Below are 25,441 nucleotides of genomic sequence, written 5' to 3' on the forward strand. Positions count from 1 at the left end.
TTAAATAAAAATCACAACAAAATGCAATCATTTAGTAGCATTTTAACACACAGCCTAGGATGGGTCCCTCAACACAAAAGTCTTAGCAAATACACAAACTAAAGCCCACAATGTGTTGGAATAGGTCAACGTTGCTAGTGCTGTGTTGGATAATGCCAGTTAATCTATCAAACCGAAGTGGATTGTAAAATTACGTTGAGTTGTTCCCATTATGAGAGCCAGTATCAATAAAGGCATTGCTAATGAAGTAACAACACAAAGACTTGCTCTTGGATTAACCAAAATGTGCAAAATATGTCCACCACAACTTTTTTTTTAAAAATTGAAATCTACTAAATTTAAGAAAATATTGTACTTACATCAGCCCCCCCAAAATAAACCTGCCAACAATAAATGACTATTTTCTGAATGACAAGCAGTTTCATGCCCCTTCTTGTCCAGGGTGGTTTGCTTTTGATTATCATCAAAGAACAGTCCTTAACTCACAGAGCACACAAGAGCTTGTTCACACATTCATATCTGACAGCAGTTTCTCCGGTCAATTGTTTTTTTTTCCCATTCAGTGCAATTTCTTTTGCAGGTGGAGCTGTTTTGAGTTAAATGAAAGGAAGCGTGTAAAAGCAATTTGAATCTCCTTTCACTGATGAACCTGATGTCGAAATTCTATACTTAGCACTTGAGGTGAGGCGCTTTGTGTTCCACAACGACAGAAAATTCGTCAACCCGCGTCACTGTAATCAAGCCAGCTTGTCCTTGGACCAGACTGAATGCTGCATATTGTTATAAAGGGCTGGATCTTTACAAAGGACCTAAGCTGCGTGGTGGCTTGCTGGCTGGATTTCTCTTTACGGAATAAGAATGCACCAGTCCCTGAGTCTGGTTTTTGTTGTTGTTTTCTGACAGAGAAGCCTTTATGCTGTTGAACTTAACAGACTCAAATATCTGTACATAAACAGAGATTTTCTCAAAATCTAATTTTAAAAAACTCCACTATTAGTGATGTGCCTGTATCACTAGTTAGCTTGCTAACATCACCATAAGACATCTTTTAGTAGTATTATCTAGTTACAAAACAGCATTTTAGATTTACAAGTGTACATATTTCTCACTAACCTTCACAAACTACAAGAGGAAAAAATGCCAAACATAATAGATCCATACAGAAACACAGTTGTCATGTAGCATGCTCTGCCATCTTGGATTCTTTTTGTTCAAGCGAGCAACCAATGTTTATCACACTGCATGTCACAGTGTTGTGTCACTCAGTATTTGCAAAAAATAGACTTCTTGTCTATTTTGGTCCTGCACAGGCTTCTCGTCTCTGTGCCACACCCACTCTGGTAGAAAATGAATGGCAGCTTGTCGCTTTGCATCTGTCTCTGGTAGCTAATGTGAGGGGGGTAAATATAAACCTCTGCAAAAATGCTAAAATTGTTAGTGTCTTTTAAATTAAGTAAATTGCCGTGTGTCTCATAAACATAGAGAAATAACAGTGTCTCACGTTGTCACCTACCGTCCACTACTGCAAATGACAGATGACGGTTTTGTCAAGGCAACATTACTCTCCGGTATGGATGTCTGTACAACTGAGAAACAGAAATAACAACAACATCAAAACAAACACCAACAATGGCCCTGACCTTGTGGAGGCGTCTCCATGGATACATGGCCTCACTGTAAAGCCTCCCAACTGTGTACTACTGACAGGCCAGCTTTCCCGAACACATGCTAAATAAGTTCGAAAGCTCAGACAGACACATCCTGCAGGCAGTCAACACTCAGGTACCATTGACAAGCATGCTCAATAACACCAGTCACATTACACACTCCTGGAAAGAATTTCAAAAGGAAAACACAGCTGCTCTCTGCAACTAAAGCCATAGCGTAGCCATAGCTAATTACAGTCTTGCTGATTTTTCCTGACAATTAACTGAAAGCCTTCCAAGGCTACAACAGTCTGCAGCTCAGAGAGATAAACTGATAAACCTTTCAGGCGTCTCATTCATGAGGTTGAGCCACCGTCTATACCACATCGACATAAACACACCTTTACCTTTAGGGCTCTAGAATTCTGACCAAAAAAAAAAAAATTGTTTGTATGTTTGTTTTTATCTGTGTCTCTAAAAGAAAATCTAATTTGAAATGTATAGACAACAAAAATCAAATGAAAGATGTGCGTGTGTGTTTACAGTGAGGAAAATAAGTATTTGAACACCCTGCGATTTTGCAAGTTCTCCCACTTAGAAATCATGGAAGGGTCTGAATTTTTGCATGTCCACTGTGAGAGACATGATCTAAAAAAAATCTGGAAATCACAATGTATGATTTTTTTTTTATAATTTATTTGTATGTTACTGCTGCAAATAAGTATTTGAACACTTGTGAAAATCAATGTTAATATTTGGTACAGTAGCCTTTGCAATTACAGAGGTCAAACGTTTCCTGTAGTTTTTCACCAGGTTTACACACACTGCAGCAGGGATTTTGGTCCACTCCTCCATACATATCTTCTCCAAATCTTTCAGGTTTGGAGTTTCAGCTCCCTCCAAAGATTTTCTATTGAGTTCAGATCTGGAGACTGGCCAGGCCACTCCAGGACCTTGAAATGCTTCTTACAGAGCCCCTCCTGAAGCCTGGTTCACACGACAGGATTTTAAAATTATCTTTAGGTTTCCAAAACCTGAGAGACCACACACGTGAAGATAAAAAATCATGGATCTAACAGGTTTGGTCGTACAGTGTGTGGTGTCCAGCCACACGGTAATAACAACAACACCACACACGAACAGATTTCACACACGAACATTTACAGTTCACACAGGAAATCTCGCAAAAATCTCTCGAGATTAAACGTGACTTCAGAGTAAACAAACGGAGGTACTTTGTGGACTATTTAAAACAGAGGGAATAAACGATACAAAAAGAAAAAGACAAGGCGTTCTTTAAAGAAGTGGAGACAGTGTGACCACCGGACCTTATGGTAAGTCAGAACAGCTGTTTTGATTTTATTTTCCACTCCATATGTCCGTCACCTCGCTTTCTGATTGGCTGCACATCACATTCAGCAGGCTGCGTGCTCGTTTGTGGTCGGAGGACACAACACACGCTGCGATATCTGGCCAAAAAAAACCAACATGTTGAATATCCCCGATTTGCGATCGGAGCGCTCCTGACGCCCTTCCGAGCAGATCAGAGCGCTCTGAACACACCACACACGGCAGGAATATCCATGTGAACCCGGCTTTAGTTGCCCTGGCTGTGTGTTTGGGGTCACTGTCATGCTGGAAGACCCAGCCATGACCCATCTTCAATGCTCTTACTGAGGGAAGGAGGTTGTTTGCCAAAATCTCACAATACATGAGCCCATCCATCCTCCCTTCAATACGGTGGTCGTCCTGTCCCCTTTGCAGAAGAGCACCCCCAGAGTATGATGTTTCCACCCCCATGCTTCATGGTTGGGATGGTTTTCTTGGGGTTGTTCTCATCCTCTAAACATGGTAAGTGGAGTTGATTCCAAAAAGCTCTATTCTGGTCTCATCTGACCACATGACCTTCTCCCATGCCTCCTCTGGATCATCCAGATGGTCACTGGTGAACTTCAAACGGGCCTGGACATGTGCTGGCTTGAGCCCTGCAAGATTTTAAACCATGACAGCATCATGTGTTACTAATGTAATCTTTGTGACTGTGGTCCCAGCTCTCTTCAGGTCATTGACCAGGTCCTCCTGTGTAGTTCTGATTTTTCTCAGAATCATCCTTACCCCACAAAGGGAGATCTTGCATGGAATCCCAGACCGAGAGAGATTGACAGTCATTTTGTGTTTCTTCCACTTTCTAATAAATAATCATAATAGTTGTTGTCTTCTACCAAGCTGCTTGCCTGTTGTCCTGTAGTCCATCCCAGCCTTGTGCAGGTCTATAGTTTTGTCCCTGGTGTCCTTAGACAGCTCTTTGGGCTTGGCTATGGTGGACAGGTTGGAGTGTGATTGATTAAGTGTGTGAACAGGTGTCTTTTAGACAGGTAACAAGTTCAAACAGGTGCAATTAATACAGGTAAAGAGTGCAGAATAAGAGGGCTTCTTAAAGAAAAATTAACAGTCTGTGAGAGCCAGAATTCTTACTAGTTGGTAGGGGTTCAAATACTTATTTGTAGCAGTAACATACAAATAAATTATGAAAAAAACATACATTGTGATTTCCGATTTTTTTTTTTTTTAGATGTCTCTCACAGTGGACGTGCACCTAAGATGAAAATTTCAGACCCCTCCATGATTTCTAAGTGGGAGAATTGCAAAATCGCAGGGTGTTCAAATGCTTATTTTTCTCACTGTAATTTAAGACAGAAATCTGTTTCATGTTACAAACTTAATTTCTCCAAAAATAAATAAATAAATAAATAAATAAATAAATAAAATAAAAATAATAATAATAAAATATTTCTTTGTAGGTGTACTTGTGACATAAATTACATTTTATTGTGTATTCAACTTACACTATAGAAATAAGAATTTATTATTAATGGCAACACAAGACAGTTGCAGACAATAACTCAGTAATACAATTATAAAAGTCTGAATAAATGCAACTCAGTTTTCTACCAATGTGCAGAAGACAACATAAAGGTTTTATCACCAAAAAGTAAAAACTATTTATTTATAAATAAGACATTTAGCAGCTTTTCAGTATTTTTAAAGGTTTTCTGCACATTTAACAAGCTAAACCTTTTGCACTGTATATTATTTATTTTTATAAATCCACAAGAAAAGTTATATTAATAATTGCAAAAGCTATCACGTGCACATGAAAAAATATCTTTCCAAGTATATAACCAAGGCAGTTGCTGTTTTCAAGCCTGGCACCCATGTTGTGTAAGCAGCAAGTATAACTGCAGTCATTTGTGTGGTCATGATTAGTTTATGAGGCAGATATGCTGAACACACGCGGGTTGACAATGCATGTACACAATGAAAGTGAAATGAAAACAACCACAAAATGTAATAAAAGTAAACACAAATGGAAAAAATATGAAGCTTCACCTTACTGCCCATGACTAATTAAGAAAATCAAGACATACCCCATTTCCACCCATAATGCACTCAGATTATGTTCAATTTCAATTTATATAGCGCCAAATCACACCAAAGTTGCTTCAAGGTGCTTCACACAAGTAAGGTCTAACCTTACTAACCCCTAGAGCAAGCACACAGGCGACAGTGGTAAGGAAAAACTCCCTCTGATGATTTGAGGAAGAAACCTCAAGCAGACCAGACTCAGAGGGGTGACCCTCTGCTTGGGCCATCCTACTGACACAATTGGCAATACGAATATAGAGGAAATTTTGGGAAATATTAGGAGTCCATGCTGGTGCACAGAACAAAAGGCCTGTAGAAGAAGACACCCACTCCCATCTCTGGATGGAGCTGCACCTCAAACAGAGAGAAAAAAACAGAATCAGGTGGCAGAAAAGAAATATGGCCTAATTTGTCAGCAATAAGCAAAAAGAAAAACAGAAAGAAACAAGAAAAATATTTCATGTAAACATGCCCCAACTGCTACTGCGCTATTGTCTTTTGATCGCACACTACAGATCTCGAAGATGGGGCTGTTATAGTAACATAATTGCTCAATTGGAGTAAATTTCCCCACGGCTTTGACACAGATTGAACAGGAAAACAAAGATGGTGCTATAAACCAAACACCTGCAGTCCAGTTGCTGTAAATAATGTACTAAAAATATTAATGTTGTGAAATAATATAAGCCAAGTAGCAAAGCACTAATTTCAGCATATACAGTATCATGACACCACAATGAATCCTAAAGCAAATAAATATATAAATACATGTTACTAAATTTCTGTTGTTTCTGAGTCAGAAGGCTCAATGATAACACATCATTACGTGCTAATGCTAACCTTCTAGTGCTGTGCTCCTATGGCACTTTTGAAAATCAAACATCATTCACCTTTATTCTAAGAAAAAGACAATTACTGAATTTTCCAGCAAATTAATTGGACCACATATTACTGTCTCATGTGGTTTAGCCATGAGTTTCAGACTCCTGATTTAAGATATCTGCAGCTCATATTTTACCTCCTCGGTTACAATCAACCTCATTTCCAAAATATGTTGGCAACATGAAAATCCCTTTCTATCCAGAAGATCAATCCATCTAACGACATGACCGTGGCTGAATAACAATAGCGTAGCTGGAATCACACGAATGCCTCATTCAAAAAAACAACCTTACAGTGCCTGATTAATGCGCCACTCACTCGACAAGAAAAGCTCAATGTGTGTAAACAGGCAGTCAGTGACAGCCAGAGGCGGATCCCCTGAAGCTATCGCTGGAGGAAGAGTAAGCTGGGGGGAGTCAGAGCAGGTGGCAGCAGGTTTAAGCTGAGCTAAAACCCAGCTTAGCCAGCTTGGAACTGTATGCTTTCTGCCAGGACAGCCAAATCTAGCAACTCCCATCCGATCAGCCAAGTGAGCTACCAGCAACCTCGGTAATCTGTCTGAGCATGACCTGGAACCATATGGTGGCTGTCTGACGGCGTGTCTCCCAAATAGCAATCAGTATGCAACACACAATTAGTTACAAAAGGACTGAGGTGGCAAGTAAATGCATGCATACTCATTTTTTAAAACCAGCTATAATCTCTCCTTATCATTTCAGAGCAGCGCAAGTGATGCATTATCACGACAGTGATTCAGCCGGTAAAAAATGTGAAAGGGCCAGTTGACCCCTCGGTGCTGAGCGCATTGGTCCTTTTGCCATTTCAATGGGCCATTTGCCGCATGATTCACAGGCTTTTTATCTCCGCAAAAGAAGTCGGGCAGAGGTTATGATTTCACCCTGTTTGTTTGTTTATTTGTTTGTTTGTCTGTTTATGAACAGCCTCTAACCCAGAATTTTCCATATCATTGTGAATTTTTTAGAGAGGATTCATACCCTGAACTGATTAAATTTTCAAGACCACAGGTCAGAGGTCAAAGTCAGGTAAATGCTTGACAAATTTTAAAAAAATCCCTATCCTTTAGCATTGGATGAATTTTAAAAAATTCATAACTCTGTCAAAGAAGATCAAATGTCTTTCATATTTGAGATGTATGTAGGATGGTATCCTTTATCTGGATCTGATCCAGATTACAGATTTTGTGGCCATTTAAATTTAACACTGAAAACCCCATTTAATATATTTTACATTATATCTTAATCAAATGTGCCCCAATCACTCTCATATTTGAAAGTGAGGTGCAGACTGACACTCACTATCACTTGACAAAGTTTCAGCTGTATTTGATTTGGATTGTGGACTTTGAGGATATTTTAATTTAATATTGAAAGCCCATTTGGTGTACATTTTGCATTATATCGCAATCAAAAGTGCCTCAATCACTCTCATTTTTCTGTTATGGATTTACCTACACCACCAAAATTGGATGGAGGTTCCAATTTTATGCCTGTTTGTCTTCCAGTTGTCTTCCAGTTGGAAACCAAGTGCCAAAAAGCAATGACTAACTGTGCAGAAATTACTAATGTTCTGTGAAAATTATCTGAAAAAGAATTCAGAAGCCAAAAAAGTAAAAAAAAAAAAAACCAGCAACAATAACAACAAAAAACTTGACTACACCACAAAAAAAAAACTTCAATTTGAGTGCATGAACTAAATACACTCAACAAAAATATAAATGCAACACTTTTGGTTTTGCTCCCATTTTGTATGAGATGAACTCAAAGATCTAAAACTTTTTCCACATACACAATATCACCATTTCCCTCAAATATTGTTCACAAACCAGTCTAAATCTGTGATAGTGAGCACTTCTCCTTTGCTGAGATAATCCATCCCACCTCACAGGTGTGCCATATCAAGATGCTGATTAGTGCACAGGTGTGCCTTAGACTGCCCACAATAAAAGGCCACTCTGAAAGGTGCAGTTTTATCACACAGCACAATGCCACAGATGTCGCACGATTTGAGGGAGCGTGCAATTGGCATGCTGACAGCAGGAATGTCAACCAGAGCTGTTGCTCGTGTATTGAATGTTCATTTCTCTACCATAAGCCGTCTCCAAAGGCATTTCAGAGAATTTGGCAGTACATCCAACCAGCCTCACAACCGCAGACCACGTGTAACCACACCAGCCCAGGACCTCCACATCCAGCATGTTCACCTCTAAGATCGTCTGAGACCAGCCACTCAGACAGCTGCTGAAACAATCAGTTTGCATAACCAAAGAATTTCTGCACAAACTGTCAGAAACCGTCTCAGGGAAGCTCATCTGCATGCTCGTCCTCATCGGGGTCTCGACCTGACTCCAGTTCGTCGTCGTAACCGACTTGAGTGGGCAAATGCCCACATTCGCTGGCGTTTGGCACGTTGGAGAGGTGTTCTCTTCACGGATGAATCCCGGTTCACACTGTCCAGGGCAGATGGCAGACAGCGTGTGTGGCGTCATGTGGGTGAGCGGTTTTCTGATGTCAATGTTGTGGATCGAGTGGCCCATGGTGGCGGTGGGGTTATGGTATGGGCAGGCAGGCGTCTGTTATGGACGAAGAACACAGGTGCATTTTATTGATGGCATCTTGAATGCACAGAGATACCGTGACGAGATCCTGAGGCCCATTGTTGTACCATACATCCAAGAACATCACCTCATGTTGCAGCAGGATAATGCACGGCCCCATGTTGCAAGGATCTGTACACAATTCTTGGAAGCTGAAAATGTCCCAGTTCTTGCATGGCCGGCATACTCACCGGACATGTCACCCATTGAGCATGTTTGGGATGCTCTGGACCGGCGTATACGACAGCGTGTACCAGTTCCTGCCAATATCCAGCAACTTCGCACAGCCACTGAAGAGGAGTGGACCAACATTCCACAGGCCACAATTGACAACCTGATCAACTCTATGCAAAGGAGATGTGTTGCACTGCATGAGGCAAATGGTGGTCACACCAGATACTGACTGGTATCCCCCCCCCCAATAAAACAAAACTGCACCTTTCAGAGTGGCCTTTTATTGTGGACAGTCTAAGGCACACCTGTGCACTAATCATGGTGTCTAATCAGCATCTTGATATGGCACACCTGTGAGGTGGGATGGATTATCTCAGCAAAGGAGAAGTGCTCACTATCACAGATTTAGACTGGTTTGTGAACAATATTTGAGGGAAATTGTGATATTGTGTATGTGGAAAAAGTTTTGGATCTTTGAGTTCATCTCATACAAAATGGGAGCAAAACCAAAAGTGTTGCATTTATATTTTTGTTGAGTGTACATACTCCTCACATTTTAGCTTATGAAAAGCCACTTCTAACAGGACTCTGACCTTTAACATTTTATTTAAGGTAAAAATTTGTGAAACTGGAAAGTAGTGTTGATGGAGGTTTGTGCTCTACAAGCACGGTTCGCTAGTTTGTTTATTTGTTTTATTTGTTTGTTTGTTTTAATGTCTAATGATATTTGACTAAACCCCTTTGCATGCATGTTAAATTTGAATGCAAATTTACTAATGAATGACGTCAGTCAAGGTGTCCTGACACTTGCACAACTTTGATCCATGCACTTGCATGCAGATCATCATGACGATCCCACCCGCTGTGTTCCCAGCTGGACGCTGCACTTTGTTCCACTGGATGCCACACATTGTGCACTGGACGCTGTGTATATAAAATAATTATTATATGGCGGATTAATCATTTTCTGTAGGAGTTGGCTGTTGAAAATACCTCTAATCAGAGCTTTTTGTCTAAAAAGGTAACTATTTGTCATGTTTATGCTGTAATGGCTTGGTAAAAAGCTGCATGTTCATTCCTTCTTGTGAGTAGCTGTAAAAGTATGTTCATGATAGATTTAACATCGCGTTATAATCGTTCAGACGAGCTACGCTCTGATGTGGTCAGCTGACGCAATCACTAGTGCTCACATGCAGTGTTTTTGAATTGTTTGCGTAATGTTCACGTGAAGCTCGCGTAATTAATCCGTGATGGAGATTTTGAAAATTTCAAAAGTTTTTGCACACTGGCACGAAGCTGCGCACAGTTTACAATGGTTTTGAACAAGTCTGAGATGAGTTTACTCTCATGCACGGCAGAGTGCATGCAAGTGTCAGGGGGCCTTCACACTGTTGTAAAATGATGTATGGTCGGCAATGTCGTAAACGTATTATGGCCGCCATCAAAACAAGCAAGACAATCATCTGATCAACTGTCTGTCCTGAAGGACATTGACAAAAAAAGGCTTCAATCCTGGTCTTTGGCTATTACTAAAGACCTCCTGCATCCCACCAGGGACCTGTTTGAGCTTCTTCCCTCGGGTAGGCGCTATCGGTCTATTAAATGTGGGGCAACACGTTATAGAAAAAGTTTCTTCCCACAAGCTGTGGCAATAATCAACACTCTTTGATTAGTTTTAAATGTATCTTAAATTATTTTGTGGCTTTGTCATTTTTTATGGCATTTTTTTATGTCTTTTATTGTTTGTGTATGTCTTGCTAGTGCACTTTTGAGCTCCTTGCACCATTTTTCCAATGTGGTTTTAATACTGCATATGGCAAATAAAGTTGAACTTGAACTTGATCTCAATACAGCTGCTTTTCCATATCTCTGGGATGATAAACGTATTGATGTGGCTTTTGGATGCATTGAACGGTAAAAACAATGTGTTATTTTGTATGTTTATTGCATTACTGAAGTGGGCTACGGTCTCAGCTGAATCACTGGTTCAGTTAGCCTCAGGTTCTGCCTGAGGTTTCTTCCTCAGAGGGAATTTTTCCTTACCACTGTTGCTCTGGGGGTTGGTAAGGTTCGACCTTACTTGTGTGAAGCGCCTTGAGGCAACTCTGTTGTGATTTAGCGCTACATAAATGAAAATAAACTGAAAATGAAGTTAGATGTGTGGAATCCCACTGTTTTAATAATGTGTGTATTGCAAATCCAACTAAACCTCTGGGCCGAGTGTGGTAGACTTAAAAATAGGTGAGCCCCTAGCAACCATACAGCAACACCAGTTTGAAATTAGACTCTTAGCTGAAAACACTATGATTGCTTATCTGCCTCAGTCAGTACAGAAGCTGGGATTTGCTCGAGCTGGAGACAGTAACAAAGTATCCTTGAGGCTGTGTCAGCATCATGTCTTCCCGTATGTTCTAATCCCCTTGGGTCCAAGCCTGTTTTAATGATGTCATGGAAGAGAGAAGTGCTGATGTTGTTCTGAATACTTGGAGCAATTGAATTACTTCCGAGAAGATGGGTAAACAAGCCAGCAGGTCTTGGCTGCTGTGGATTAGCAGACCTTTCACAAATGTACTCCAGGAAAAGCTTTAGGAGAAGGAAACCAAGAAGAAATCGCCTCCTCCATGTGGATGCTTGCCGCCAGTGTTTGTCACTGGTTTACTGAGGCAAATTTGAGACACTCTGAGGTGTGACAGCTTTGTTGTTGTTCTCTGGCTTCATTAAGAACATTTTACCACCTCCAATGCGGCAACTACTGCATCATTCATTTCCAGAGTGAGAGACAGCACAGTGCTCTCCAAAGAAGATGCTCATTACTGTTTACACTATCATGATCATCCCTCACTCACTGTTGATGCTGCTGTAAATGGTCTCATATTGAGACCAACAGAAGCAGCGCAGGTGAAGATAGATCTGCTACTATGTATGGGCAGCTGACAAGGAAAAATAACCTAACAATAATAATAATAATAATAATAATAACAATAATAATGTTTCTGTTTTCCACCTATTGTTAAAGAAATGCTCAAAAGTCCTTCATATGACATGAAGAAAGATGCCCTAACAAATAAACGACACTCTGGTGCAATATGGTTGAAAATATACTCACGTGCACAAGAAATGGTTGAGCTAACCTGTCACTGAACAGCCATTTAAACTGATTTCAATCATTAGATTTTTAAAGCGTAATAATTAACTGATAACTAAGTGTTTGGAAACCATTACACAGTATATACAGTAATGTCCATTCCTTAATTGATGCTGCTGCCTATCTGGGTCCGGGTGGCGGTGGCAGTAGACTAAACAGCTTATCGCACACGTCCCTATCCTCAGACAAGTACCATAACACTTCCTGGGGGATCCCGAGGAGTATCCAAGTCAAATGGGAAATATAATCCCTCCAGCATGGCCCGAGTCTTCCCTGAGGTCTCCTCCCAGTTGGAGATGCCTGGAAGACCTCCCTTGGAAGATGATCGGGGGCATCCTGACCAGATGCCGAACCACCTCTGCTGGCTCCATCCAGTGCTAGCAAGCAGTGGCTCTACTCTGAGTCTCTCACTGATAGTTGAGCTTCTTGCCCTGTCCCTGAGTGTAAACCCAGATGTCTGATGCATTTCCACTGCTTGTGTTCGTGATGTTATTCTTTCAGTCATTCCACAAAGTTCCTGACTATAGGTGAAGATTGGAGTGTAAATCAACCGGTAAATTTAGAGTCTCACCTTCTGGTTCAGCTCTTTCTTCATAGCCCCATCACACTAGATATTGAATGAGGCCAAAAGCCGTCCGAATGGAAGTTTGACACACATTCCGGAAGTGTCAAGGTTCATTTGAGGACGTCAGACAGCAGTCTGAGAGCAGTCTAAACAGTCGGGCAAATTCCTGTGGCTACCCCGAATGTTCTGCACATGTGCAAAACAGTAGAGGTACAGTCGAGGTGGAAAATTATCAAACGGCAGTCAGAGTGCTGTCTGACTGAAATCTAAATATTCGTACTGCATGAAAACGGCATTCGAAGTATTCTGATCGCGTTCGAGGGCAGTTCGAAATGATCCACCTCATCAGAGCCTGGCTGAATGTCCCGACAGTGCCTGAATGCACCACGAGTGCTGCTGGAATATATTTACTTGACCTGCAATCGGACCTTGCTCATTCTGCAATGTAAGTGCATTCATCATATTCTCACTGCATTCTGACAGCTGTCCAGATAATCCTAATGGCTCCTTCACACAGAACACAAAGGTGGGCGAAAGAAGCAGAGCCCAGTCAAAAAAAAAAAAAATGCAAAATACAAACAAAATGGGGAACCGTGAAAGATTCCATCAGCTGTCAGGAGGGACACACGGTCGGACAGGCATGAACGATATCGCTTTCGAACACAGTGCGAGCACCTGGAACATTGTGCCGCTGCTGTGGGGGAAGAAAAACCACACACCAAAAAACCCCCCCAAAAAAACAAACGCAATTTCTAATATTTAATCCCTCTTATCGAGTGGACAATACAAGTATGAACCTTCTGTTCCTCTGTATATGACGTCAAGTCATGAAATGACATGATGAAGCAGTGCACTCTTATCATCTGCCGGCCCAGCGTGTCGAACAAGTGGCGAGTGCCCAGAGAGCAGTGCGCTGAAGGTCACCGCATCATGTGGACCATAGCTGACATGGGTGATGTGACATTCAGATCACCAGCTGAGTGTACACATGTTCAGATGATTCTTTTCACATGGTACAGCCTGCCGATGTGCACGCTGACACGGTCACTCCTGCCCATTGCAAAGGCGATGTGTTTTCATGTATTTCCACGTGAGGACAGCATGCACACGCACACGTCTCTCGTGGAGTGTCGTCAGGTGATGTCCTTCATAACACGGTATGTGTTCTCCAGCTGTGACTTGCGGGTCCACAGATCCCAACATCAGCGGCTGGCGTGGACATGCCCACCTTACAGAACAAACTCAGCTCAAAGACAAAAGTGTCACTCTCTGTTCCTTTGTTATGTGATTATTTATGTTTGTGATGTAATTATGTATGTAGTTATTGTTGTATGTATTTGTTTAATTTTCCTGTGCTCTGTGTTTTTAATTTAACATGTCACGTGCACTGAGCCGCTGTCAACTGGAACTGACAAGAGCATGGAGTGTTCTTCATGTTGTTGATGGCACGAGCTATGTCCTCCAGCTGAGTTGTGCTTACACAGCGGTCAGTTGTTCCAGCTGGACATTACAGCTGTCCAGATGCGTGCTGCGCTGGACAGCGATCACACTCCAGTCACCTCAGTCGCACCTGACAACGTTGCTTGTCCACATGTGTTGCTTGGTAACGGCACACTCGTGGGGCACATAGACATTGTGGCAGCCGGCTCGACTGTGGTCACCTGCCCTCCACTCTCATGCCGACTGTGCAAATAGCCCCGTCTTTTCTGTTTTCCAGTTGTACACATTTTCCAAGTAGAGTCACTGGTGATACGCCCAAGGACCCTTCTAATATCCTCGCAAGGGTAAAGAACTGGTCCACTGTCCTACAAACAGGATGGTAATGACAAACAGTAATGTCTTTTTTGTAATTAAACTGGATGAATGATTTTCAGAACATATACTAACTAAGATAGTTTGAAGCTGGTCTCCACAGACACACATTACAATTCACACTTTTATCACAGAAATAAACATGTTTACAGCCTGGTACCAAAAACAAAACAAAAAAGTTATGGTCTCTAGAACAAACTTTTCTGGAGACTTGTCTTGTCTGCATTTTGCCACAAGCAGGTGCTTCTAATTTTAGACACAACCAGAGACATGGCGAAAGACATCAGACACAATACACTTCTCACTTATGGTACCAGCAACAAAACTAAACTAACTAACTGACAAACTAAATGAACTAACCAACTGAGCTACAAAAACACAATAAATCAATAACACTAACAACATGTTAAACTAACATGAACCACAATAACAACATTTAAAACCCCAAACGTCCATGATGCACTGAAGCCCAACATCCATTGTTTATTGGTTAGCTAAAATTGCTAATTTCTCCAAAAATATTTGTCTTAACAACTTTCTGTTTTTGCAGCATTCATCCCTGACACAAAATACAAAAGCATACCAAACGGCAAATGTCAACTGTCCCCGGTTTTGCCGTGATCAAAGCCACACACATGCACGCACACAGAGGCCACTTGACTATGATAATATAGATTAGTCAAAGGTCAATATCAAACAAAACACAGCTCATAAAACATGTTGAGCATAAAATCTCCACTATCAGTGCGGCAAGAGATCTGCTCAAAAATCATATTGATCACTAAAATATTTGTGATGGTCCACCCCTCCCGTCGGATTTCTTTTGTCTGAGAACTTGCTGAGAGACTGCCGCTTTGCTCCATGAAATGTTTTTCAGAAACTGTTAGAGACAGGCAGTTGGAAACCATTCGAAAGATTCAGATGGATATCGGTGAAGATTCTGTCAGCGTCACGCGGATTAAGGAGTGTTAAAACCTTTTTAAAGACGGCTCACAGTGGCGGAGGGCACGCCGAGCAGCCATTCGACAGGCTGGAACGACCAGATCATTTCTAAACTGAACGCTGTGTTGATCTGGGACAACATGTGACTACCACAGAAATGGCAACAGAGCGGGACATAGCACTTTTGCGGCACATTCCACTGTTACAGGAGATTTTGTAATGAAAGACGTGCGGAGGATTTCGCGGGTCGGCACGAAGGAGCTCAGGACGCGCAGCAAAAAAAAACACCTCCGTGTTGGAAACCATTCAGAAGATTCAGACGGCTTTCGATGCCTTTCAGTCGAGTGAGTATCCGAGAAATTGTGAAACAGCTGGACATGCCCCAACATGTCCTGTGAGACTTCCAAGACAGAGGTGTTTTTTGCTGCGCGTGCCTATCTCGGCTTTCAGTGGCTTACCAGTCGAGTGAGTATAAGAGAAATTGTGGAGAGCTGGGCATGTCCCAACTTGTCCTCTGACACTCCAAAACGGAGGTGTTCTTTGTCTCGCTCCATCAGCGAATCCGTTGTGACGCACGAAGCCTCTATGCGGCTTTCCATGACAAAATCTCTTGTTAAAAGTGAAATCTGCCGGAAAATGGCTGATGTCCAGCTCTTGTGATAACCAGAGAAATTGCACACGACGGTCCAAACAGCCATCCGTTTAGAAATGATCTGGTGGTTTCTGCCTGTTGATCGCGGCTCGGAGTGCGGCGCGACATTGTGGGCCGTCCTTAAAGTGGTAGTAACACTCCTTAATCTCTGTGAAGCCCATAAACTTTTCACCGAAAGCCATGTGAATTTTCCGAATGGTTTCCAGCTGCCTGTCTCTAACAGTTTCTGAAAAATTCTGATGGAACAAAGCCCAAATCATTCCATTTCCTCGCAATGAAAAAAACGACGAGAGGGGTGGACCAGTGCTCACTCAAAGCCTGCCCACAGGCGAATGACGCAACCGACAGGCATGAAAAAACTCACGCATGCGCACGAAGGTTCAAGCTTGGCTGACGTAAAAACATATGAATCAAATCCATATATTTTTTGCATAAAATAAAAAGGTCTGTTACTTTTCTAACAGACCTTGTATATATGTAAATATATATACACTCAACAAAAATATAAACGCAACACTTTTGGTTTTGCTCCCATTTTGTATGAGATGAACTCAAAGATCTAAAACTTTTTCCACATACACAATATCACCATTTCCCTCAAATATTGTTCACAAACCAGTCTAAATCTGTGACAGTGAGCACTTCTCCTTTGCTGAGATAATCCATCCCACCTCACAGGTGTGCCATATCAAGATGCTGATTAGACACCATGATTAGTGCACAGGTGTGCCTTAGACCTTCCACAATAAAAGGCCACTCTGAAAGGTGCAGTTTTATCACACAGCACAATGCCACAGATGTCGCAAGATTTGAGGGAGCGTGCAATTGGCATGCTGACAGCAGGAATGTCAACCAGAGCTGTTGCTCGTGTATTGAATGTTCATTTCTCTACCATAAGCCGTCTCCAAAGGCGTTTCAGAGAATTTGGCAGTACATCCAACCAGACTCACAACCGCAGACCACGTGTAACCACACCAGGCCAGGACCTCCACATCCAGCATGTTCACCTCCAAAATCGTCTGAGACCAGCCACTCGGACAGCTGCTGAAACTATCGGTTTGCATAACCAAAGAATTTCTGCACAAACTGTCAGAAACCGTCTCAGGGAAGCTCATCTGCATGCTCGTCATGCTCGTGGTGATATTGTGTATGTGGAAAAACTTTTAGATCTTTGAGTTAATCTCGTACAAAATGGGAGCAAAACCAAAAGTGTTGCGTTTATATTTTTGTTGAGTGTACGTATATATATATATATATATATATATATATATATATATATATATATATATATATATATATATATATATGTGTGTGTGTGTGTGCGTGTGTATCAGTGTGGAGAGTGCACAGGGGGTATGCATCAGTCCTGTGATGCCTTTCATTTGTTTTGAGGTTTTGCATAATAAAGTCTTACTCCTCGATTAATTGATTACAAAATCTATCGGCAGCTCTAACCAGAACACTTTGTGATCATTCAAGTCCGACAAATGCACTGAGGCACTGCAACATTGTGAGTGAGTGTCAGAACAGACCTGTTGTTGAGAGGAAATTAAATTGCAGGTATTGAAGGAGCTGAATTAGTTGGGTTTGAACAGAAGTGATGGATAAACTGAGGCTCCCACTGACACCTTATCTGTGCGGACTCATGACGGGCCAGATGAAAATTCTGACACACAGGCACCAAACCTCAAGAAGAAACTCTACTGGCTCACAAGCACACAGCACACACAGCAGGACATTAACACTCGTCTGACCTGGTCGTCCACTCTGTGGGCCACGATGGTAGTACCCGCCTCCTCCTGCTCAGCATCGCTGAGGGGTCGGATCCTCAAAGCAACCTGCAGCACACAGAGCCGTGTTACTTGCCCTTGAATTTACTCCAAATCTGATTTCCCTTTGCCGGATGGAAAGGAGTGATTAAATAAACGCTGCTTTTAGGGGAAGAAACAGTAAAGGCACACATTCCTATTTCAGCTTTTACAGTAAGCATCTTTCTTTACAACAAAAAAGAAGTGCTTGTGCAGATGTTAATGCAAATGCCGTTGTATTTTCAGCAACCTAATATTGCTCCCCAAGTAGGGGTGTAGTGATACACCAACTCCACAATACCATACATATCACAACACATTGATTTTCAGCTGTTAGCCTAAACAAAATAAGTGCAGATGTCATGTTTGGCTCTGGAACATTGTAATGAACTATTTGCTGACATACAGTCAATGAATGGGGGTGGAACAAACACTGAAGCTGCTGCCAGAAGTAATAAGAACTTCAACCTACGCTCTGAGTGGGGGCAGAGTAATATAGGAACATGGTAATGGCAATCCATTATGAGCTATGCTGCATAACACAAGGTTTTATACTTGGATCTGTAGCAGCATATTCATACACCAAATGGTCATTTGCACTTGAAAGCAAATATCTAGTCAAACATGGCAGAATATCAATGCATTTAGGCACGTAGGCACAGTCCAGAAAAATTGCTGATGTTCAAACTACAGTAGTGTTCAGAATAATAGCAGTGCTATGTGACTAAAAAGATTAATCCAGGTTTTGAGTATATTTCTTATTGTTACATGGGAAACAAGGTACCAGTAGATTCAGTAGATTCTCACAAATCCAACAAGACCAAGCATTCATGATATGCACACTCTTAAGGCTATGAAATTGGGCTATTAATAAAAAAAAAAAGTAGAACGGGGGTGTTCACAATAATAGTAGCATCTGCTGTTGACACTACAAACTCAAAAATATTATGTTCAAACTGCTTTTTAGCAATCCTGTGAATCACTTAACTAGTATTTAGTTGTATAACCACAGTTTTTCATGATTTCTTCACATCTGCGAGGCATTCATTTTGTTGGTTTGGAACCAAGATTTTGCTCATTTACTAGTATGCTTGGGGTCATTGTCTTGTTGAAACACCCATTTCAAGGGCATGTCCTCTTCAGCATAAGGCAACATGACCTCTTCAAGTATTCTGACATATCCAAACTGATCCATGATACCTGGTATGCGATATATAGGCCCAACACCATAGTAGGAGAAACATGCCCATATCATGATGCTTGCACCACCACGCTTCACTGTCTTCACTGTGAACTGTGGCTTGAATTCAGAGTTTGGGGGTCATCTCACAAACTGTCTGCGGCCCTTGGACCCAAAAAGACCAATTTTACTCTCATCAGTCCACAAAATATTCCTCCATTTCTCTTCAGGCCAGTTGATGTGTTCTTTGGCAAATTGTAACCTCTTCTGCACGTCTTTTATTTAACTGAGGGACTTTGTGGGGGATTCTTGCAAATAAATTAGCTTCACACAGGCGTCTTCTAACTGTCACAGCACTTACAGGTAACTCCAGACTGTCTTTGATCATCCTGGAGCTGATCAATGGGTGAGCCTTTGCCATTCTGGTTATTCTTCTATCCATTTTGATGGTTGTTTTCCATTTTCTTCCACGCGTCTCTGTTTTTTTTTTGTCCATTTTAAAGCACTGGAGATCATTGTAGATAAACAGCCTATAATTTTTTGCACCTGCGTATAAGTTTTCCCCTCTCCAATCAACTTTTTAATCAAACTACGCTGTTTTTCTGAACAATGTCTTGAACGTCCCATTTTTCTCAGGCTTTCAAAGAGAAGAGCATGTTCAACAGGTGCTGGCTTCATCCTTAAATAGGGGACACCTGATTCACACCTGTTTGTTCCACAAAATTGACGAACTCACTGACTGAATGCCACACTACTATTATTGCGAACACCCCCTTTTCTACTTTTTTTTACTAATAGCTATACTATACTATACTATATATATATCGCATACCAGGTATCACAGATCAGTTTGGATATGTCAAAATACTTGAAGAGGTCATGTTGCCTTATGCTGAAGAGGACATGCCCTTGAAATGGGTGTTTCAACAAGACAATGACCCCAAGCACACTAGTAAACGAGCAAAATCTTGGTTCCAAACCAACAAAATTAATGCCTCGCAGATGTGAAGGAATCATGAAAAACTGTGGTTATACAACTAAATACTAGTTTAGTGATTCACGGGATTGCTAAAAAAGCAGTTTGAACATAATAGTTTTGAGTTTGTAGCGTCAACAGCAGATGCTACTATTATTGTGAACACCCCCTTTTCTACTTTTTTTTTTACTAATAGCCCAATTTCATAGCCTTAAGAGTGTGCATATCATGAATGCTTGGTCTTGTTGGATTTGTGAGAATTTACTGAATCTACTGGTACCTTGTTTCCCATGTGACAATAAAAAATATACTCAACACCTGGATTAATCTTTTTAGTCACATAGCACTACTGTTGTTCTGAACACTACTGTACATATCATATGATTCAGCTCTTAAAATGGACAAGCAGATAAATACAATGGTGAGAAATGGCTTTTTTCAGCTGAGGCAACTCTCCAAAGTTAAGCCTTTTTTATCTTGTCGAGATTTAGAAAGAGTCTTGCATGGATTTGTAACCACTCGCCTGGATTATTGTAATGCCCTTTATGTTGGTATTGATCAGGCTTCGCTTTTACAAATGGTCCAGAATGCTGCTGCTCATCTCCTGACAGGAACACGTAGATGTGAGCACATTACCCCTGTTCTTACCTCTCTACACTGGTTGCCTGTCTATTTTAGAATTAAGTTAAAAATTTTATTGTTTACTTTTAAAGTTTAGAGTGCCTTGGCTCCCATGTATGTGGCAGACCTCTTACATATACGAGGTCTCTCAATAAAGTATAGGTCTTTTTTATTTTTTTCAAAAACTATATGGATTTCATTCATATGTTTTTACGTCAGACATGCTTGAACCCTCGTGCGCATGCGTGAGTTTTTCCACGCCTGTCGGTGACGTCATTCGCCTGTGAGCACTCCTTGTGGGAGGAGTCGTCCAGCCCCTCGTCGGAATTCCTTTGTCTGAGAAGTTGCTGAGAGACTGGCGCTTTGTTTGATCAAAATTTTTTCTAAACCTGTGAGGCACATCGAAGTGGACACGGTTCGAAAAATTAAGCTGGTTTTCCGTGAAAATTTTAATGGCTGATGAGAGATTTTGAGGTGATACTGTCGCTTTAAGGACGTCCCACGGTGTGAGATGTCGCGCAACGGTCCCAGGCGCCGTCGTCAGCCTGTTTCAAGCTGAAAACCTCCACATTTCAGGCTCTATTGATCCAGGACGTCGTGAGAGAACAGAGAAGTTTCAGAAGAAGTCGGTTTCAGCATTTTATCCAGATATTCCACTGTTAAAGGAGATTTTTTTAATGAAAGACGTGCGGGCGGATTGCAGCGTCGGCTCGCAGCCGCCACGAGGCTCCGCCACAGGAAAAACACCTCTGTTGGAAGCCTTAAGGACAAGTTGGAACATGTCCAGCTGTTAAACAATTTCTCATATACTCACTCCACTGAAAGCCATCAAAAGCCACCTGGATTTTACAAATGGTTATCAACACGGAGGTGTTTTTCCTGTGCCGCCGCACCGCGCCGGCTGCGTCCCGACGCGCGGACCCGTCCGCACGTCTTTCATTAAAAAAATCTCCTTTAACAGTGGAATATCCGGATAAAATGCTGAAACCGACTTCTTCTGAAACTTCTCTGTTCTCTCACGACGTCCTGGTTCAATAGAGCCTGAAATGTGGAGGTTTTCAGCTTGAAACAGGCTGATGACGGCGCCTGGGAGTGCTGCGCGACGTCCCACTCCGTGGGAAGTCCTTAAAGCGACAGTATCACCTCAAAATCTCTCATCAGCCGTTAAAATTTTCACTGAAAACCAGCTTAATTTTTCGAACCGTGTCCACTTCGATGTGCCTCACAGGTTTAGAAAAAATTTTGATCAAACAAAGCGCCAGTCTCTCAGCAACTTCTCAGACAAAGGAATTCCGACGAGGGGCTGGACGACTCCTCCCACAAGGAGTGCTCACAGGTGAATGACGTCACCGACAGGCGTGGAAAAACTCACACATGCGCACGAGGGTTCAAGCATGTCTGACGTAAAAACATATGAATGAAATCCATATAGTTTTTGAAAAAAATAAAAAAGACCTATACTTTATTGACAGACCTTGTATACACCCCTCAAAGGTCTCTCAGATCGGCTGACCAGTTACTTCTTGATGTCCCCAAGTCGAGACTGAAACACGGGGGTGGCTGAGGTTTTTCTGTGGTGGCCCCAAAACTATGGAATGAGTTGCCTTTGGATGTTAGGCTGGCTCCTTCTTTTGAGGTTTTTAAGTCTCGCTTAAAAACACATCTTTTCTCTAAGGCATTTCAAAATTGTTCTAGTCAGTGTTAGTCATGTTGGTCACTTTTTTACTTATTTTTTGTTTTACCTGTGTTGTATTTTATTCAGGTCTTATTTGGAAAGCACTTTGTTAACTTTGTTGTTCTTTTAAAGTGCTCTACAAATCAAGTTGGATTGGACTGGATTGGATATCACACTAAGGAAAAAATGGGATTTCAATGACTCTGAATGTGGCACAGTCGCCAGTTAAAGCATTTCACAAACTGATCATCAACTGGGATTTTCACACACAACCATCTCGAGAGTAAATTGGTCCAAGGAAGAAGAAACATCCAGTGAGCAGTGGTTCTCAAGGAGAAAAACACCTTGGTGATGTCAGAAGTCAAAGAGGAATGTCCTGGGGCCTCATGTACAAACACTTGCATGGGTTTCCTACAAAAACATGGTGTACGCCAAAACCCAGAAAGTGGCGTATGCACCAAAACTTTCAGATGTACCAAAGTGTGCGTAGGCATGGATGGATGCACTTTCCGTTTGTACATCCCAATCAACGTGGAATTGAGTGCGCATGCACACGCACCAAGCTCCTCCTTTTCCACATCCTTATTAAAATATGCAAATTCGTGTAAATTCCCCACACCGTCACATCAGTCAACATGAATACAGAGAAGAAATGATACCGAGTTTGAGTCACAGATGACTGGAAGTGACGTGGACACAAGCAGTGATAGTTTATTTGCTTCCCTGTTAAACAGAATAAATGGGAAATATATTAGTGGGAGCATGTGTGAGTGTGTGTGTGTGTGTGTGTGTGTGTGTGTGTGTGTGTGTGTGTGTGTGTGTGTGTGTGTGTGTGTGTGTGTGTGTGTGTGTGTGTGTGTGTGTGTGTGTGTGTGTGTTAGGGATGCACGATCCACATTTTTCACTTCCGATCATCTCGATACCTGTATCTGGATATCTGCCAATACCGATACTTTTCTGATAGCAGAGCTCTGTTTACTTTAATATTATTATTATCATTATCATTGGTTTCATATGAGGATGTTTTGTTTTCCCAGTTATACAGCTTCATGATGAATTGGTACAGAGGAGGATTTTCTTAAAAAGGAGACCTGAAAGTTCAGCTACAATTTGCCAGAAGGCACATCTAAGATGCAAGCCTCGATTTGATGTTTTGGTGAAAGAATTTGTACTTTTTTAAAAAGACTTTTATAGACTCTGTCCCATCCTTTGTGTGTGTGTGTGTGTGTTTGTGAGGCCGCAGCCACAGTGAGCTCACAGCAGCGCACACACACGGTGGATAAGAGAAATTTGGTGCTTCGCGGCTCAACAGAAAAACATATTTGAATGCCCACATGCTCAAATGTGCCTGCGTTGGTTTTTGTTTGGAACAATTACATGAATTAACTATTTACACAGCAAGCAGCCACCCATCACGCACTGTGCCAGCCTCCAGCCTGTTCCTAACCCAACCCAATATATTTGTGCATCACATATGATTTGAACATTGATGCAATGAAAATACTTCCAATTACGAGTAACAAGCCCAAATTCATCATGTGGTGGTGCCTTTATAGCGATATGTGTGCAGTCAATAGCTCCGGTTACATTAGGGAAACCAGCTCTCACTGCAAAATGTGCTTTAATGTGATGTGATGACATTCGGATGATTGCATCCCGCACAGCTGGCGTGGCTCGGCACAAAGCTGACTGGCACATTCCTGACCGATCGGCCTGCTCCCACTGGAATGCCCCTGATGCCAGGAAGCCCAGCGTGGTCAGCACCTGTGTGGACACAGACAGCCCGTGGCTCCTCGCCGCATTGCACTCTGGGTCGGCTGCAGTTCTATGCACACCTCCAGTGGCCTTGGTAATCAAAATCAGTTTATGAGCCAACAGTAACGCAGCCATTGCACCATTTTACGCATCACTTTGTGCATGCTATTATATCCATCCACATAATTGGTGCAAACACGTGGGTGTGTTCGGCTAATTGTTCATCAGTGTGGTTCTGGTGTGCACATCACTCTGATGCCTTCATGTTTTCACACTATTGCCAATTTCCTGCGTCACCTCAACATGTCGACGGTGGCACAATAGCTGTAGAAACATGCGTACACCAGTCAGGATTTTTGTGTGATGAACTGCACATTTTCATGGTCATTTCACTTTTGATACATCTGAACGTGGGCGTGGAGACGGATGTACACCAGGTTTTTGTGTGTACGCACACTTTGCATATGAGGCCTCAGAGTGGTTGAAAGGCACCAAAACTTAAGCAACCACTTGTAACAACTATGTGATGCCAAAGGGCATCTCTGAAAGCACAATGCCATCATGAGACCACACTGAGCACGCCCCTGTCAGCAAAGTACTAAAACTAAGGCTACGGTGGGCACGGGCGAAAAATAAATAAAATAATGCCTGAGCCTACATGTCTCAATTTCAACCCCAGATGGTAGAATCAGCAACACGTGGATCCGATCTACCTCCTATCAACAAATCAGGCTGCTGGTGGTGATGTAATGTTGCGGCAATCACGCTAGTTAGTGTTGATCAAAATCTCTGAACAAATGCTTGCAGCACCTTCTTAAATCTAAACCATAAAAAATAAGGCAATTCTATTTGCAAAACGAGCTCAAAAATGGTAGGTTGCCATCGAGTGGAGCTGTTTGTGACGTCATAGTCAGATGTTGAAGTACAGAATGCATTGAATCAGAGCCTCAAAAATGAATCAACTCTTCCCTCATCCAATCAAGCAGTAATCATAAAAATAATACTTTTAAAACTGTTTTTTTTTTTTTTTTTTTTCAGTCTGTGTGGATGATTGGTGGACAAGAGACCAGACAAGTGAAAGAGCCGTTTCAATAATTCAGACATATGGAGGACAAGGCGACAATATGAGACAAAATGCAGGGCATAAAACAGCAAACAAGTCAGACAAAACGAAGAAAATAAAGGAGTGATTTTTCAGCCTGACTCACAGTTAGCTGGTGGTCTTTGGACTCTCCGGTGTCCTTCATGGTCAATTTGGGACAGACTGAAGGATATAAAGTTGGGGACGGTGGACCATGCTGCAGACTGTGTGTCCAAAAAAAATCACAGCTGAAGGACTTTGTCCTCGGGGACTCTTCAGAATAATAACAGCTGCTGCCGTCGTCTCTTCTCACTTTATCGACCTCTTACTGTCAGTCCGGACTCAGTCCGTCCTTTTGTCTCTGTGACAGCCGTCCGAAAAAAAAAATGCGTCGAACATTCGCTGTTCTTGTCAGTGTTAAGACTTCATTCTGCGGCAGACCGAGAACGGGTTGGAGGCGGGTATCAAACCCGCACCCTTCACGTCT

General features: G+C 41.9%; 1 protein-coding gene and 1 long non-coding RNA gene across 2 annotated transcripts in view; one reads left to right on the forward strand and one right to left on the reverse strand.

Moving 5' to 3' along the window:
- kif19 (kinesin family member 19) overlaps positions 1-25,120 on the reverse strand; it is a 119,014-nt gene extending 93,894 nt beyond the window's left edge. The window contains exons 1-2 of the mRNA XM_034194719.1: positions 25,082-25,120; positions 17,613-17,696 (exon numbers count right to left, since the gene is read on the reverse strand). Coding sequence (XP_034050610.1) covers positions 17,613-17,696; positions 25,082-25,120 — 123 coding nt within the window. The remainder of the gene's footprint in view (positions 1-17,612; positions 17,697-25,081) is intronic.
- On the forward strand, positions 1,066-19,506 carry LOC117531592. Its single transcript, XR_004566656.1, has 3 exons — positions 1,066-1,173; positions 13,429-13,432; positions 19,495-19,506. It is a non-coding gene; the product is annotated as an uncharacterized LOC117531592 (long non-coding RNA).
- Positions 25,121-25,441: the final 321 nt, after the last annotated feature.

The sequence above is a fragment of the Thalassophryne amazonica genome, chromosome 18 (assembly GCF_902500255.1).
Source record: "Thalassophryne amazonica chromosome 18, fThaAma1.1, whole genome shotgun sequence".
NCBI lineage: Eukaryota > Metazoa > Chordata > Actinopteri > Batrachoidiformes > Batrachoididae > Thalassophryne > Thalassophryne amazonica.